At 36.2% G+C, this 18945-nt stretch overlaps 1 protein-coding gene across 4 annotated transcripts in view; it reads left to right on the forward strand.

Moving 5' to 3' along the window:
* Positions 1 to 11505, forward strand: part of CDH11 (cadherin 11) — an 81319-nt gene extending 69814 nt beyond the window's left edge. For all 4 annotated transcript variants that reach the window (XM_057396590.1, XM_057396592.1, XM_057396593.1 and 1 more), the window contains 3 exons: positions 573 to 690; positions 7374 to 7625; positions 8599 to 11505. In XM_057396590.1, the coding sequence (XP_057252573.1) occupies positions 573 to 690; positions 7374 to 7625; positions 8599 to 9095 (867 nt within the window). In that variant the 3' untranslated portion in view covers positions 9096 to 11505. The remainder of the gene's footprint in view (positions 1 to 572; positions 691 to 7373; positions 7626 to 8598) is intronic.
* The last annotated feature ends 7440 nt before the right edge of the window (positions 11506 to 18945 follow it).

Here is an 18945-nt window from a genome sequence, read left to right on the forward strand (position 1 = left end):
GTGAGTATCCACCATCACATGGGCAATGAAGCTGATTGGGAGCAGCTTTCCCACTTGTGAGCCTGTTTTGTATATTACAGAAATACCATCTTATGGGAAGAATCATGGTACAGTGCTTGTAGAGTTTAGCCTACAGATTTATCCTTGATCAATCTGTGAGAAAGAGGTGTTAGTATCACACAGAAATACCATTCTACTCATTGTCTGCACTTCTGCAGTTAGTGTAGCAGTTTGAAAAGGACATTGTGTTTAACTCCCTCTGAGCTGCTGATTTTTCTGCAGAATTTTATTTAGTCTATTAAGTTATCACTAGCACATATTTGTATATAAGAATTCGTATATGTGCATACTTTTACATCTATAATTGTGTTGTTTAAAAGTAATAGCAAACAAAAATTGCCTGTTAGTTTTGAGTCTGATCTGTGTTTATAATTGTATATGTTTGTTAAGATATTTCAGGGGTTTCTGCTATTTCAAATTTGTTTGTATTCAAGAGATTTCTCAGAATGCTCTCTATATGTGATGTATCCAGAGGAGGAGCTGTTTGTTTACAGAGTCCTTTTCTTTTACAGCAATTTATTACAATTAGTGCTGATGACAAGGATGACTCAGCCAATGGACCAAGATTTATCTTCAGTTTACCACCTGAAATTATTCATAACCCAAATTTTACACTCAGAGACAACAGAGGTTTGTGTGAAGATTCCCTTTATACTGAGTCCAAAGAAATGACAAAGTAAAACTAATAGCCAATGTAATGTCATGCAACAGCATTTTCATTAGCTTTGACATTGTCTCTTTTCCATAGATTTAGTGGAGGAAGGCAGAAAACATACAGCTGAAATACAAGGATGTTCTTGAAGTAATGTAATGCTTTTTAACTCACTCTCATTTTCTTGAGTACGTATTTTAATTACATAATAATGCCTTACATGAAAAATCATTTTATATCCCAGGAAGCAGGTTAAAAACATAGACAGAAACATTCACTAAATGTAATTTGCATATCACCACAATTCAGGAAAAACTTCCTTGTTAAGCTAAAATTAGCTGAGTCAGGATAAATTGTTAGGTTGCTTGCATTTGTTCACCTTAGTCTGCGTGCTAGTTTTTGTAAATTATGCATCACAAAAGACATGAACAAAGTTCCAAATGGAATATTATCATTGCCACGCGTCCTTGGTTCAGTAGTAGCAGTCATTTTTTAGTCCTTAGTAGCTGGTGCAGTGCTGTGGTTTTGACTTTCAGCCTGGGAACGGAGCTGATAACACCAACGTTTTTAGTTACTGCTCAAATGTTTAATCTGACCAAAGACTTTGTGAGTCTCATGCTGTGCCAGGGAGGAGGGGAAGTTGGGAGGAAGCAGAGACAGAACACCTGACCCAAATTAGCCAAAGAGGTATTCCATACCACAACACGTCATGCCCGGGATGTAACTGGGACTTACCTGGAAAGGCTGTCTTACTGCTCTTTCTGGCTTGATATCTGCAGGTGGTATTGTATTCTTTTCCCTTATTATTTCCATTATCATTATTATTATTGGTGGCAGCAGTAGTGATTTGTTTTACACCTTAGTTACTGGACTGTTCTTATCTCAACCCTTGGGAGTTACATTCTTTTGATTCTCCCCTCTGTCCCTCTGGGAGCCGGGGTGGGGCAGGGAGGGAAGAAAGGGGGGTGGCAAGCCTGGGCTTAAACCACAACACCACGCTAACCTTTTGTAGGACATACAAATGTGTATGTCTGGTCCGAAACCTACCCAGGTATGGGTATCATGATCTCTTTGCCAGTTTTCTGCTCATGAACTATAGTAATTGCATTCAGATTGTTGTTAAGATATTAGAAATTTGTAAGCAAAAATGTCCAGGCATAGGTGAACATCAAAACCTGATCATCTAGCGTAAGAGCATCAGTGAACCAAACTTGCTAGAGGTTGAGGAAGCCAGAGAAGGGTAAACAAAACAAACAAACAAACAAACAAAAAAAAAGACAGGTTCAGCAATTATACGTATTTATTATTTTATGGTAATCAGTTGGATATTCTCATTCAATGTTAATTTGTCATCTTCCTGTACAGGGAAAAATCTGCTTCACCTTCCAAGAAATTGGTTTTAATTACCAAGTTTTAATGTTTGAAGGAAATCTGATCTTTTCCTGAAAAGTAAAACTCAGTTAAACTGGTGTAAATAATGAATCCAAATGATTTTTTCTAGATCGCCAGAAGCACAAAAGGCAACATAATCCAGATAGGTGACTCCAATAAAAACTTGTCTCTCTTATGTTGTGGCATACTTTATATCTCTGTCAGCCTCTGAAGTGAGGGCAACTGTCAACAGAGTTCCCAAACAAAATTCATGTTACTCTTAAAGGATCAAAGTAATGCTGTTGCCTGGTGCTTGACACTTGTACATATGTCAGCAATTCATAATGAATGCAGTGGAGGGGATACATTTATTCTCTTTATAGTAGTAAACTACAAATTTAAAAAAAAAATGATGACTTTATTTTTAAACATAAGTAAATTAAAATGCATCCTTTGCTTGAGATCCTGAGGCCAAGTTTCTCTTTAAAAGAAAATTGGAGTCACCTTCTCAAACTTTTAGATTTTAGAATCTAACAAAAAAAGGATAGGTCAGAATTGAGATGCTCTGATGGAGACACAGACAAATGGTATTATGGTTACTTGCTCCAGCCAATTCCACTAATCCTTCATTTCCTTATGCAGCAAATTAATTCTTTTTTTAATGACAAAAGAATAAAACATAAAAATGTTCAATTAAAAAGCATAAAAATGTTCTATTACAAAACATAAAAATGTTTTGTAATTGAAATTATGATGATGTTTGTAATTGAAATTATGATACAGTTAAGTGTAGTGACTGTACCTGACAATAGTGCAAAAGTTTATTTCAACAAGACCATATTTAAGTACTGAATATTCCTGTATAATTTTGTGTTTGGGAAATGACTAGTGTAATGAAATCCATCAATTTCCATCTTGTCTTTCCCTCATTTTCGTACAGTCCTCAGTGCAATTATATTGTTAGTATAAATATTTCTGAGGGGAGGGGGGAGTTAGGTAAGTTATGGTAGAGAGAGAATTAAAAAATTAAAATTCTATGTAGTTCCATATATAAAAAAAAACATTATCTTAGACTGTGTTACCATTTGCAAATCAAATAACTTACATGACCATTTCAACTTTGGAGTTTCCTTTAGTTGTAAATCTGAGTATTCTGTATACACCATGCCATTGCTTTCAGAGGGAATTGCTAGTTTCAAAGAAAAATGGCTTTATTAACTGTGGAGAACAGTTAATGAAAACTCCAATGTTTGGGTCTATTACAGAACTTTAACATGAATACAGTCCTATAATTATCATTTAATAGTTTTTTTCTACCAGCTCCTAAAAGTAATCACATATTGCAGTAATCCACATTCTACATCCTATTAATAACCTACTGTGTTACCAAGTTTTTCAGCTGAGGCTATCTTCCATAGAAAACATGAGATAATGGCTTATCACATGCTGTGATAAAACACTGAATTACTTTTGTGCTGTTTACTTACATTATACCGCATAAATAAACAGCATTGTATTTGCCTAGGCTCTGTTCAATTTTACTTCCATTGAAGCCAGGGCTTCAAAAGAGCTGTAGAGGCTCCAGACACTTCTCAGCAGAGAGATGGACTTTTAGCAAATAAGTCTCCTGCTTTTAATCCTGCTCTGTCCTAAACTGAAATGCCCTTTACTTGGGCTTGCTCACCTTGCATGAAGGCCTGGCACAAAGCCAGTGCTGCCGGAAGGATTGCAGCCACCTTGCTTTGCCATGCTGCACAAGGACACTGCAGTGGCAAAAGCAAGGTGTAGTGGTGTTCTCAAATACACAGGATAGTGTTTTACAAAGACTGGAATTGAGTCCACTAAATCAGAAACTAAAATCTGCTTTCTTAACAGAAACTTTGCCTCTCAATTCCAGACCTTTTAATCAAGACATTTTGAAATGCATTAACAACACTATTACAGGAGTTTGCCATGGATTATTCGCAGAAATTGCTAGTGCCTGGTAATGATTTTAGACAGTTGGACCTCTCTAACAGTTTAGGTTTCTTGCTGAATCAGTATTCACGCTCTGATATAGGTGAATAATGTTCACACTGTAGTCAGCACCTTTAATCCAGAAGCCTACTTACACAATATGCATTTGTTAACAAATATATTGTTAACAAATGCAGATAAAAAAGACAAACTAAATTTGCCTGTGTATGAAGGCAAAATTGGAAAACCATCAATAAGATCACCAGAGAAAAAAGATAAAAATCAAAGGTCAGGAAGATCACTATAGAGGTCACCATTAAGTAATGCAATTTTAACCTCTAATTATGAAGATTTTATGGAGAGCATAGGTAATCTACACTTGCAACACTTCTGGATATTGGATATCCCAGACAACAAAAGCTGGAAAAAACAGAGCATGTATATTTCTCTGGATTGTGTTGAGAAGGCTATTTTCATCCTTCTGTCTTGTGTTAACCCCCATTGTGTTTGTTAAGGCTGTCAGTCAAGTAGCTCCCTTATGTGTTAAGTAATAGTTATAAGCTGGTATTGACATTTAACTTGTTTCTTTGTTTAAAAATATGCCATTATACCTGGATTATAGTTATACTCCTGGGACCTGAAAATAATGAAAAAGGAAGGATGAGAATATTAGCTAGGATTATATGTTATCTTTTATTTACGTAAAAGATGTTTTTTTCTCCTTATGGATATTATGTTTCTTTTGAATATGAGAAGCGAACGTAAACAGAAAAAAAAGTTTAAAAAAATGACCTTTTAGATTTGATATATTGTAGCAATTTCAAACTTTAGCCAGGCATATTGATTGGCTTTTCTTTAAAAAAAAATATATATATTAAACTAGAAATCGTTTAAAGTTAAACCAGATAAATCCACCATTGGATCAAATTCAGCCTTAGTATAATGTAGTTGACTGCAATGGAATTGGCCAGTCTGTATAATAACTGAGTAAGTTGTCACCCTTTCCTTATTTTTAGTTAGGAATACTATTTAAGCTGCCAACATTTCAGAAAAATAGAATATGTTATAATAAAAATGCATAGCCAACAGACTAAGTATACTAATATATGATATCACCTGTGTTTCCATCCATATCACTTTTGCACACTCTAGGCAGTTGTAGCTTAACCCACTGCTGTTTTTTTTCCACAAGAATAATCTATCCTATTGTGATCTTTCATTTAATAGAGTAGGTCTTTGTTCTTATATTGAGGAAATGAAGTATTAAATACATTTTAGAGAATTCTGTGGAACAGTTTTATTTTACATCAATATATATTAATCCAAGTGCTAGTTGATAGGTTAATGATATTAGATGTTATATTTCTTGTTTATACCAAATTGTTGTGAGCCCCTTAATTTAAAGTCCTAAAATAAAACTCCCATCGCACAGATACTGCTATTACAGAGGTCCTTTAAAAAATTGTGCCACAAAGCCTAGCTGGGCAAATGTTGCCTGTAAGTATTTAGGAGGTTAGAAAGATTCTGAAAAGAGATAAAGGGTACCTCCAAAACTCAGAAGTAATAAATAATTAAGTCTTTATCAGCTTCTCTGTCCTCAGCAAATATAAATATTATGTAATGGAGAAGTTAGCAAGCTGTTTGCTATCCATATGTTATTTTTGTGAGACTTCAGTATGAGAAAGACTGCAGTTGTCATGCGGAGGTAATAACCACACTGGGCATCCAGTGTGGTGATCCTGGCAGGAGACGTGTAGATATGGGGACATTAATTTACTTGGCATATAACAAGCAGATCCTATCTGGGGTAGTCCTAAATGAATTCCATTGTTTCTGGTGTGATCTGCAGAATTTACTAGTAAAAGTGTCAGACAAGCAGGACCCTAGTGCAAACATCCTCCTCATCCCATAAATTGACCTGGGTCCACCAAATCGGGACGCTTTCAGACCTCATCCTACATCAGGATACCACCTGAAAGGGTAGTTAGTATAAAGACAGAGTACTTCTCTTTTGGTGTAATTTATTCATAAACTTTCATGGAAATCGCAGTGATTAGATCATTAAGAGAGGTTTTATGATTTGCATTATTAAATTCTGGAATTTATGCTGACTCTTCAACAGGAAAATTATTAATCTTCTGCAGTACCCCAAGGCAATAGTAAAATTATACCACAGGAGGTGAACAGCCCTCCCTTAGTAGATAAAAGGACCTTTCTTTTTTTTTTTCTTTTGCATTCTATAGTGAAAAATAAAGAACACGACAAAACAGAAAAGGTTGTGTGAAGTAAATGCTCATCCAAAACTAGTTTTTGAAGGTCTGAAAGCCACGGATATTACTGTTTCATTTTATTTACTTCAGGATGTTTACAATTGTATAAACTGTGGTTCAGTTTGAGAACTGAAAAACAAGGAGCACAAAGAAAAGCTGTCCATGTTTCCTAGTCTTTGTCTGGCGTGGCTGGGAGCAGGAAGCACTCCTGGCCATCTCATCCTAATGTTTCATCTCACACACTTCCCTTTCAAACACTTTTGCCCCAGGAAATGTGCAGGACCATCCAAAATGACCTTCTGTGCTAAGGTGGCAGCTCAGTTTCCATCCCCTGTGATGGGAGACCCATGACAGGCAACCAGTCCTTGAGAAAAACTGGAAATAGTGTTACGACAATACTTTATCTCTTTGTTATATCCACACAATACGTGTATGTGTGATCAAGCTCTCTGAATTCTGACTTTGTGAGTTAGGGTAAAAAACAGGTTCTGATAACATACTGCGTGCTCTAGTATTTCTTACTGAAACAGGCCAACATTGAGGCACAAATCTGCTAATACTCAGCAAACGTGGACTTTCATTTTAGTGGGAGTCTCATTTACACAGGCCATTTTGGTGAAGATTTCTGCCTTCCATTCCTGTAGGTCTGATATTGAGAACAATAAATCAGGGAGTTTTCTTTTTTCCTTAACTGGAGGCTTAATTCTGGAAAGAGAGTAAAACCATCTCAAACAGTAGTAACAAGGCTCAGTAATTGGTAGTTGATGAGGTATTGCATTTCCCAGAAAGTTAGTGGGGTGCTAAAACAAGGTACTAGCAGATATTTTGTGTTCCTTATGTTACCTTCATCACCTTAAAATAATTATAATTAAGTGTGGTATGGAATCAATGAAATGCAGTACTGTAATTGCTCTTGGGTTGTTAAGAAGGGGATACTGTGTGCTGGTTTATTGTACAAATAATACTAAGGCATCTGAAAATTCATAGCCATCGTATCAAGATTTTTTTTGCAATATTACTATGAGAATGACTGTGGAAAAATGATGACTTTCTTCTTTAAACAGATAACACAGCAAGTGTTCTTGTTAGACGTGAAGGATTTAGTCGCCAAAAACAAGATTTATATCTTCTTCCTATTGTAATAAGTGATGGTGGACTCCCCCCTATGAGCAGCACCAATACTCTCACCATTCGTGTCTGCGGTTGTGACAGCAATGGCTCCTTGCTTTCCTGTAATGCTGAAGCCTACATCCTCAATGCTGGATTAAGCACTGGAGCTTTAATTGCCATTCTTGCGTGCATTGTGATTTTGTTAGGTAAAAAAAGTTCTTTACTTATTGCTCTTCTATATTTGTTTGCATTAAAGAAATTAGCTTTGCCTTCACCTTCAAGATGAGTAAATGAATCTTAATTTCTTAGCTTTTATTTTTATAGGAGGTACTAATCTCACTGGCTGAAATGCAATATTTGATAACTGCAATAGCAAACATCAGTGAATTTGTCTAGGTGTGCTCAGAGAATGTCCTTTTGTCACCTGGTATCATATTGGGGACACTGTTTAAAGGAGGTCATGCCATACAGTTTTAAGTTTTGTGACCTTTCCTGGATGGTAAGTTCCTTTTTTAGGTCAGCCAGGATTAATGACTCCTGCCAGCTATTTCCTACTGACTCCTCTTGAGTTTAAGACAAATGAGAAGACCTGCTTTTAAGAAAGTGCTGTAAAGCATTTCCCGATGATTTGAAAATATTTATATAAGATGTTTTAATTTACCTATAGCAATTTATAGTCTTTTTTCTTATGTATTTTAAGTTATAGTCATTTGAAGTGAGAAGGAACACAACAACAGAGGCATGTGTTTTGAGGTTTTGCTTAAGAAAAATTCTATTTTAATGGAAATGAAACATGGAATTAGTTAAGCTTTGGGCATACAGGAGTGAGTAAATATTCATCTTTGTTTTGTTGCAGATGTACACCTGATTGGGCTGCTCCAAGGCAGTGTCACTATTCATGTAACACTGGTAGCCCACTTTTTTTGAATTAGCTTTGCAGTAATGAGCAATTAGTAAAAGCAATAGCATTCAGCCCAAACAAAAAGCCTCAAATCAGCATGTTCAATTTTGTATACAAACACAAATGCTTTTACCTAGCTAGGTATGCTGAAAATGCAGATGTTAACAAAAACACGTGATGAACTGCAGCACAAAAGCTGAGGTTTCAATGAATGCATTAATATATTTATAAATGAGCTACAGTTTTAGAGTGCAGTCTAACTTTTTTTTTTTTCCTAGTCATTGTAGTGTTGTTTGTAACACTGAAAAGGCAGAAAAAAGAACCTCTAATTGTTTTTGAAGAAGAAGATGTGCGAGAGAATATTATTACTTATGATGATGAAGGTGGAGGAGAGGAAGATACTGAAGCTTTTGACATAGCTACTTTGCAGAACCCTGATGGCATCAATGGATTTATTCCTCGTAAAGACATAAAACCTGAGTATCAGTATATGCCAAGACCAGGGCTTCGGCCAGCTCCCAATAGCGTTGATGTGGATGATTTCATCAACACAAGAATACAAGAGGCTGATAATGATCCAACTGCTCCTCCTTATGACTCTATTCAGATCTATGGCTATGAAGGAAGAGGCTCAGTGGCTGGTTCACTTAGCTCCTTAGAGTCAGCGACAACAGATTCAGATTTGGACTACGACTATCTACAAAACTGGGGACCTCGATTTAAGAAACTTGCAGACTTGTATGGCTCCAAAGACACTTTTGATGATGATTCTTAACAAGAAAGTTTAAGATTTGGCCTTAAGAACTGTGTCCAATGATGTGATGAATCCAGAAGAAATGTAAGCAGGTATTTTTTTAAAAATCAAGAAAAGTCTCATTTAAACATTTAAGTCTGACAGAGAGGATTGCTTTGATAAAGGACATAGAAGTGGTAAATACTGTGAAGTACCTTTTCCTACAAAAGGCAAATGTAGAAGTTGGCTGCCAACTTCACTAGTGGAAAAAAATCCACTTACAAACCACAAAATATTTAAATGAAGGAAAATGCTAAATGCAAACTTACAAATATGGGGAATATTTTATGTATTATGAACAGCTAATTCTTTCATGTCAAAGAAGCTTCCACACATTAGAAAAGATAACAGTTGTGAGCTGTAATTTCGCCTTAAACTATGGACACTCTATATGGTAGTGCATTTTTAAACTTGAAATATATAATATTCAGCCAGCTTAAACTCGTATGATGTATGTACAGTACAATGTACAATTATTATGTCTCTTGAGCATCAAACTTGTTACTGCTGATTCTTGTAAATCTTTTTGCTTATACTTTCATCTTGAACTAATATGTGCCAGATAAAAAAATTCTTGTCTTGTTGCAGTGGGAGGCGCCCTATTTCTATGTCATTTTTAATGTATCTATTTGTACAATTTAAAAATTCTTATTTTAGTATACATACAAATATCAGTATTCTGACATGTAAGAAATGTTAAAGCATCACACTTATATTTTATGAACATTGTACTGTTGCTTTAATATGTGCTTCAATATAAGAAGCAGACTTTGAAATAAATGGATTCTTTTTTAATTCTTGTTCTGGTTATTAAGCATATAAGAAAAAACATAGTGTTTCTAATGTCCCATTTATAGTTCTGACTAATTTACTACAATTGTGACCTTTTAATAGCCTTATTTATTATGTGTTTGTAGTTGGTTTGTTGCCTTGTTAAGTGATTATTTAAAAATCAAGTACATTTTAAAAATGTTTTTTAGATTTAAAAAAAATGTAATGTCTGGTGAACATTTTGTACCCTCTCTATCTACAGCTTTGTGGCTGCTCCCAGAACACAGTAATAATCTTCATGTAATATGACTGTGTTTTCTGGATTAAATTAAGTGTAATACTTTTCAGTATTTCCCATGTAATATGCATTTATCTTATATCTTAGAAATTCCAGAGGTTTAAGAAATGACTTTGTAAGTGGACAGGAGTACTCTGTACTTACAATTTACTCCACGCTTGTGAATTTCCGTATCTGTGCTAAGCTTCTGTGGGTTCTAGAGACTTAAATCTGACCCAGTTTAGCTGTAAGTTCCCTAAAGACTGTTCTACCTGACAATTACCTTGCTTGAGTAGTAATTAAGATTCTGGCACTTTTTTTCATCTTTTGATTCTTTTTTTTTTTTTTCACTTACTGCAGTAGAATAGCATTGTCTACTGATAGGAAGACATTTTAATTTGTGATGGCAGAAATACAGAGTGCTTTCAGAGTTGTTCTTCGTAATGTATGTTTTTAATCAGAAAATGATCTATAACTTTTTTATATTAGTTCAGAATGAGCAGGGGATATGTTCTGTGCACCAACATTTCAGCATCTGTGTACAGCTGTACTTTTGCTAAACTTAATGAAGTTTGCTATACAGTCAGAGATCAGCAGCTGCAATATGGGAAGAGACAACAAATGGAAATGATATACATTTTTCTATTGTTCATTTTACAGACTCTCTCCTTCATTTGCAGTCAGATACCAAACTGCTTGATCTCAGAGGAAACCTGATTTGTTGGTGTATTGCTCTTCTGAAGACCTCCGTATATGTAGTTAGATAAAAATTTAACTTGTTAAAATTATGAATGTTGTTTCAGCTCTATATTCATAACATATTCACTTGTCCCATTATATCCCTATGTTTTATAAGGCAGGGTTTGCTAAATCAAAAGATTTGCTCTACAATGTTTATTGTAATATTTCACTTTACTATAGCTGTATGCATTCTATATAGTTCTATAGTTTATTATTAACTTGATTCAAATTTCTTTGGTTGTTGATTTTTCTCTGTTTATAATCCAAAGAATATTTTGCTAGATTTGCACATTTCTCCATTATAAATTTAAATAAACCTTAAAAAATTAAATTAGTATCAATTTACAAATTAACAAATTGAAATAAAGCAAAAAAAAAACCCAAAATTTGTAGGACTCCATTGTCATTGATGCTGTCTGGGTTTATTTCACTTTTGAGCACGTTTTAGAATTAATAACTGCATTTTCTACATTTTTATGTTTAATTTTTATGAAGGACATTGTCAACTACATTTTTTAATAGTTTTAAATGCCTTGAGTTTTAGTCTCTATTGTTTGTAGCACTCTCATAGATGCTTGGAAATAAATTTTCTTTCCCTGCTGATTTTGTCTTTTTTCATTTGATTATTTTTCCTCCTCCCAGTGAATATGCATTATCATAGTGCTTTATTAAGTTGGTCTTGCTAATCTCAGCCAACACTACCTCTGAAATGCTGGGAATTATACTAATTATGTATCATCTGCAGCACCCCAAATGAACAGCGTGTTTTGGCACAACAACAGGATATTTATTTGTGTTAAACTTCACAGCAGTGGTCGCTGGAGTCTCAGGCTTATAATCTGAAGATGTAAAAACCAACCCAGTGCAGCAGTACTGGGTTAGTCCCTGACACAGATCAGAGAAGCCTGTGGGCTGGTGTTGTAATTTGTCGGGCTGGTGGTGTAATTTGTCACACTGGTCCCAAGGATCTGAGCAACCTGGGAAGGGATTTACTTGCGTGAGTTACTTTAGCGTAGTGTCTTTCTCTTCCCTACTGAGCTCAGGAAAGAACTGAACCTCATATGCAGAAAAAGCAACTGAAAGTTTAATTACAACTTCAGTGGGTTTGAAGACAAACCCTAATTAAAAGGAGAATCACCATGACTGAGCCAGGTAACATAAGGGACAGTAACAAGTGCAGGTGATGCTTCTTCCCTTAAGTCCTGCCTGAGACATCATTGGGAGGCGGACGGTAGGTGATGCAGGGCCCAAAAAACCCCCTCCAAATACCCGCAGTAACAGATGGTATGATGTTACCAGGAGTGATAGTTCTTTTGTGAGCTAAGTTTATTCATGTGCTCCTGTTGGCAAAAATACACAGCTCCTTGTCTAGCTGCTTATCACCAGGAATCTTGCATACGAGTGATGTTGACATGCCCCTCATCTTACATATATCCAAAGTGCATTTGTACACTATTTTTCTCATCAAGTGTAAGAAACGATTAGGCATGCAAGTTCAGTTGTGGTTGCTAAGGCAACTCTCAAAATTTACACCAATATGGAAAGGAAGGGTTTGTTTGGGATTTTTCAGATTGCGTTTGTCATGTCCTCGCCATTATGTTCAGCAGGTTTTGATACCCTGTCAAGCTTGCCATCTTGCCACCAGCATTTACATGATCTTGTGTAAGATCATGCCTCAGAAACTGATACAACCAGAGATAAGAAAAGCTTTTAAATAATTTGCATGTTTTCTTGGCCACATACTGTTGACTCACTGACAAAATAAGATGTTGAATTTTACTATGTTGATGCTGATAAGCTTACAGAAAATGTGAAGAATAGAAGTTTAAATCAGGCTCACAAAGAGGCAGCCTTAGTTTTCTGGGATGTGAAAGCCTGGAATGCGTTTATGTCTTTCCCTTCCAGCAGAATTGTCAGAATTATGCATTTTTATTGAAGACTCAGAAAACAAAAAGCTAGGTAGACCCTATGCATGTTTCCAATTTGACTGATCAAAATACTGAGCTTCTGTAAATCAAAGCTGAACAATCAGCACCAGAATCATATTCTGTATTAAAATAGTAATAATAATTATGATGATAATAATAGGGAGAGAGAGAAGAAAAAGGAATGGCTTCTGAAAGAGAATGAGTGAGCTTGTCAATTAGATGCAGGTCTCTAGTGCTTTGCTACTGTTTTCATTAATTTGGGCTTGGGCTGAGACTAGGGATCAATCAGTTTGACCCAGGCATGCTAGTGAACAAATTTTCCATTATTTAATGTCACTAATTTCAGCATTTGATAAGAAAGGCTTATCAAATCCTCCAAATCCTTCAATGATTGACCTGGGTTGGCTATGACTACGCAAGTCACAAGAAGAACAATTGGTTGGTTAAAATTAATATAAATTACATTATAGATATTTATATAATATATATTTATAATAATATATAATATTATAGATACTTTATATTGCATATGATATATATTTGTATATAAATATAAACATATTTATGTACTAGATATTAAAAATATAATTAATATGTCAGAATCTATAATCAGATAAGAATCAAATCAACTCCTATAGGACTCTTTCTGCAGATTTCAAGAAATGCTGCAAAGAGCGGCTGATCTCCTACCTACCTTCTGTTGCTTTGAGGCAAGTATACAGCATGAGGAGGAGTATATTTTAATTTTACTGGAGTAGATTTAAAATATATAACACAAGACTATTCTACAATATAGTAGAAGTTCAACTCTGATTTACAGATTTTTAGTAGTTTGAAAAATATGCTTCTTCTGCACAAAATCCTGGGCCTTGCCTGCTCACTGCTCAGTATTTGTTACTCCCTCTCTTAGTATTTGCAAACCTTGCATTTTTTAGGTCTTCTGTCAGCAAAGAAAGCGCAGAAGCAACGACCTCATGCACAGATAGCAGCTTTGCCACGTACAACACAGTAACTTCATGTGTGCATACACACAATAAACTTTGCTTCTGTCTCCTGGACAGAGGTGGTGGGTTGTACATAACAGAGGCAAGTGTTTACCCATGTTGGGGTTTCTGCATTTCAGTTTCTTCACAGAAAGAAAAATAGCATAGACGCACAAAGAGAGGAGACTTGCTTTGGACTGTGTGGGGCTCTAACAGACCTCTTTTCAGGTCAGAGAAGTATACATTTCAGGAGTCTTTAAGGCATTCTGTTGAAGCAAATTCATGTTCTATAAATAATTAAATATTAATTGGGGCAGGAAATTTACCCTGAGATCATCTAAGTCCTGGTGAGTTCTCTGTCAAACTCAGAACCTGATTCATTTTTTTTTTTCCTTTTTCATGCTTGTTTAGTTCATTTGCTTATAACTGCATCAGCTGAAATACCAGCCTGACTCATGGGCAAAGCACTCTGTAGCTGGGGAGGAAATCTGCTTTGGCATGGCAACTTGGGAGTGGCAAATTCATAGCTGGTAACGATGGGGAATAAAGCATGATATTTACCCCCTACTGCCAGAAGGTAAGAAGGAATAGACACATCTTGTGTTTACTGAATTTCTTTTCCTTTTATGTTTGTAAAATCAGGACCAATACCTAAATACTTACGTAAATCTGGGAGAAGACTTTTGGTTTGTCTTAAATTCTTCTGTGTAGGGCAATATGTTACACTTTTGATTACAGGGGTGCTCTTTTAAAACAAGTAAAATAAAAGCTTAATAGTTTTAATTTTAGTAGGTTTAAAAACTAGAAAGAGAAAAAAAAAACAACAAAACCAACCTTACTCTGTAGTTTTTTTTCAATCAATTCCCTAATTTTAAGAAATGCCTAGCGTTTTTGATGGTTAGTGTGGTTAGTGAAAGAGACTCAGGCTTTGTGCCTGCTCTGGATTGATGTTAAGAATTGCTTTCATTTTTTTTTCTTTTTCTAAACATGTGAAAAACATGTTTGTTTTAATTGACCAAATCCGTATGCTGTTCTCCAGGCCTTTCTGCAAGTGAAGGTTTTATTTTGTTGGTTTTTGTTTATTTTGTTTTGTTGTCTTCTTTTCTAACCTAAATCATTCCATGAGTCCGTGACTCACTACTTTAGCTGCCAAGGCAAATTTCCTTTAGCTCTATCACCAGCAGGCCTTGCAGAAATACCTCTCCTCTCACAGATCTGCTTTATAAATATGAAGCACTTCTGTATTGTTCTTTGTGATAAATGGAGGTCTTAATGAGGACAGGGGTGGATATTTTTTGGTTTGTTTTGGAGCCGTGGTGCTTTAACTTCCGCAGCTACAAACCTGGCTTTCCATGTTTGCATGCTGTGTTCAGTGCCCCATCTCTGGGTGGTAAAGGAGCAATTTTTCAGGGAGTAATAAACTCCCTCATAGTTGGCAGGGTGTCTTTAGAAAGCCCTATTGTTCCCTGCTTCCAAAGATGGCTTTCCTTCTGGGAGACGATTCTCCCTGCTGCAGCCTGAGTTCATATTTTCCTTCTTATTAGCACACTGAAGAAAGTCATCATTAATCAAATGCAAGCACATTTAGCAAAGTTCAATGTGTATGAAAAATTTATGTCAACCTTTAGGCTCTATGACAGCCCCAAGGCTTCACTTAATAAGTTCTATAATGACTTACTGTTAATGGCCGATTCACATTATCTCTCTAAGGTCTATTGGGCCTTTCAGTAACATTTTCTATTATTGATTATGGAGCTGTTGTATGATACCCAGACATATAAGCAAAACTTGTTTACATTCTTTGCTTTCTAAAATAGAAAGTTGAATGCACTAAACTATAAAACCTCAGAGAACAGGCTTCTCCCTGTAATATGTGTTAATTTGTGTAGCTCTAGCATAGTGCGATAGTGACTGAAAGAGTAGCTATTTGTGGGGGGCTGACAGAAGCTCTTGGAAATTACTGGAAATTTGACATGTCTTGTCCATAGATTTAGCAGAAATCTACACTTCAAAACCCAACTATCTATCACTCTAGCTAAAAGTCTCAGAGGAGGTCAAAGACAGAATGACTGACTGCCCTAGGTTCTGCAGTTTTGGTTGCTAATGAATCATATTTAATCTCAGACATTTAATTTCTTTGAGAATTTTATCTGGGGGGAAAAAGATTCAAAGGGAAAGGCTCCTGACCACTGAGCACTGCCTATTTCTGTGGCTTTACACCATGCTTTAGCAAATGCTTTCTACCAAACACAATCTCTCAAGATCATTCAGTACTAGTAATTGTATTATTTCCTAAAGCCCTAGATCCTTTATACACTTACTATTTAGAACTTACTATTTGCTGTGAATAAATGATAGCAGTCATAGTAAGTAAGTATAATGAGGTAACACTACTGTAATCTAGATGCTCTGACACTACTGGAAGCTGATATTTCTCCCTGTGTTGAAACATTGTTAAATGAAAGAATATGAACACTTCATGTGCCTGCGCATGCCGCTACTGCACTGCAGACTACTCTGAAGTGCCCAGTGTCATGTAAAAATTCCTTTCATGGAGAAAAATTCCTCCAATAACACCTAAACGTCTCACTAAGAACTACTGAAATGAAATATTATTTTGCCATGACCACCCAAAGAGAACTGATTGTATGTTTCATTCATGTAAGTAACAATATGCAACTGTAGTAAATGGGGGGAAAAAATAGAAGAGGAAAATAAATAAAGCCACAGTACTTGCCTTAAAAAGTTTTGAAAAAGAAAGAAAACTGCATGTAATCTTTGTATTAAGAAATACTGTAAATCAACAGTGAGGTCAGCACCTACTATCGACCCACTGTGACATGTAGATCAAAAGTCTTTCTTTCTTGCTGCCCCCTCCTCCCCTTTCCCATCATAATTGAAAAACTAAACTTCTCCAAGTGTAGAGATTCGAGGCCAGAAGCCATCCTACTGAACACACAATGACACCAGCACCTGGAACATAGATAAGAGGCTTTTTTTGTATGTGCCCTAAGGCACAATGTAAAACCACCTAATATTAACTGGATAGATTTGTAAATACATGGCATAGCTTTCGCATTATCAGCTTCACATTTCTGATGCTGCACCAGTGGCTTTGTAGTGGAAGAAATGGACAAGCACATGCAGTAATCTGCTGGCTGCTTTTCAAACGAAATCACAGTGTAAACAAGCTATTTATTACCAAACTCTTTAAAGAATTAAAAGCTGTACATATCCCTGTATATTCCAAGGAGGCTGTTGCTAGTAAACTGCTCTTAGCCATAGCGGATAATCAGAAACTTTAGCAAAAAAAGCTGTGTTATTAACTCTGCTTCAAATAAAAAGTGCATCTGTACCTGACTGTAATAAATAAAACTAGTGCAAAATGTCTTCATGATAATAACAAAGACTACAATTTTAATGAGAGTTGAGAAAAAATAGAGACTAGAATTTCTGAATGTTTATTTGTCCTTGGTGGATTATGAGAAAATATAATCCCTGCTTTTTTTAGCATGGAGGTCAGTATAGAGCTGTGTTAATAAAAGAGCATTAGACTCCCACTGCACCTATAAAATTCAGAACATAAACTAACTTCCAGTGCAGTGCATGAAACCTCATGCCAGCAATTCATTGCAGAAATGGCTCCTTCCCATCACACGTGCAAGAGGTGAGTCAAATTTCAGTAACAGTCAGCTGTTCTGTCTATTTGGCACTGTGGAGGTTACTGTAATAACCTGTCTCCAAGAACATAGACTATGTCCTTTCTTGTGACCTCCCTCACAAGCCTTGGGTGTTACCATTCTTTGTTACCAATATGTGTTGGCTGCAGAGTCTAAGGGCAAAATTTATGACACATTCCTGGGAGTCACAAGCTGGAATAGTCATAGATGGGCAAGAGATTCAGGATGCCCTGCCTGGTAGAAGGGACATGGGCTCTCTTGGGAACAGTGTAGGTGTATGAACTGCAGAGCTGCATCTGCCAAAAGAATGAAGTGCCATGACCAAATCACCATCCTACAGACAGAAAAACACTTCTCAGCTAGTAGAGTCAGGAAACTAATGAAGAGAAGCATTTCTAGGTAGGCTGCCTGCATATAAAGGCTAGGTAACAGACAAAGTGCTGAAGAAAAGGCATCAGGGAAAGGAGAAGGAGATCAGCTTAAAAAATCTTAGCCTCCCTATGTTTACTTTACTGTTTGTCTTGAAAGTTGCTTCACGGAAGAGTGAGAGAAGATTGAGGCAAACTACTTTGTGGTTGATTGGTACAATGTCATGCAGGACTAGAAATCAAATTCCACAAGACAAGCAAGATAATATGAGCACGTACAGAGGTGTAAAAGGGACTTGGTTCTCAAAGCTCGCATCAGACCTGTTCTCCAGCTGCTGCTTTGTTTGTATTGCCATGATGAAGACCTGACATCAAAGCACAGTCAGGGAGACAAATCAATGTGGGGAAAAAGTCTGCTCCTCTGCTAGAAGGTGGCTGTTCTGAGGCCATGGCAGATGGAGGCCTTGCAGATCTGTTGAGGGTGAGACATCTTAAAGAATCTAGACCAACACTGACTTGAAATGTAACCTTAGAGCTCTTAAAAATCCCTTTCTTTCATAACCCTATTGATCTTTAAGAATAATGACACACCCCTAGAAAACTTTCATCTGTTCTCTACTGGATTCCTTTCCAACCATGTTGTGCTCCAGGAGTCTCCTGTTGGTTTAGTACATCTCTGCCGTCATAGCAGTGAGGGAGTCATGTCAGACCATTGTAAAACATGAAATATCCTTTAAGTGCTTTGCTTACAAAAGCTTCCTTGTTCACAGCTGAATGGCATTAAAGTGGGGTGTCCAGCAGGTGAAAGACTGTTGAGCTTAATGGGCATAATTAAGAGTTATTTATTTGTGAAGAGTTTCCATCTCTAGAAATGTCAGATTTAGTCATTGTCTGTCATTTTGAATCCCATCATTATTTAAACTCAGAGAACTTTATTGTTGTGTTGCTTTATTAGACCTGATGTCTGACACAATTTTTTTTCAGGTTCCCCAAGCAGAGTTCAGCATGCTTTTTTTACTCTGTTACTCACAAGAAAGGTTGCATGCTCAATGTGGTCTCTGTTTTCAGTTGTTTTCCCTGAAAG

This window comes from Pezoporus wallicus, unplaced genomic scaffold (assembly GCF_028554395.1).
Source record: "Pezoporus wallicus isolate ANWC-B61680 ecotype Strahan unplaced genomic scaffold, APGP_CSIRO_Pwel_v1 contig_3820, whole genome shotgun sequence".
In the NCBI taxonomy this organism is placed as follows: Eukaryota; Metazoa; Chordata; class Aves; order Psittaciformes; family Psittacidae; genus Pezoporus; species Pezoporus wallicus.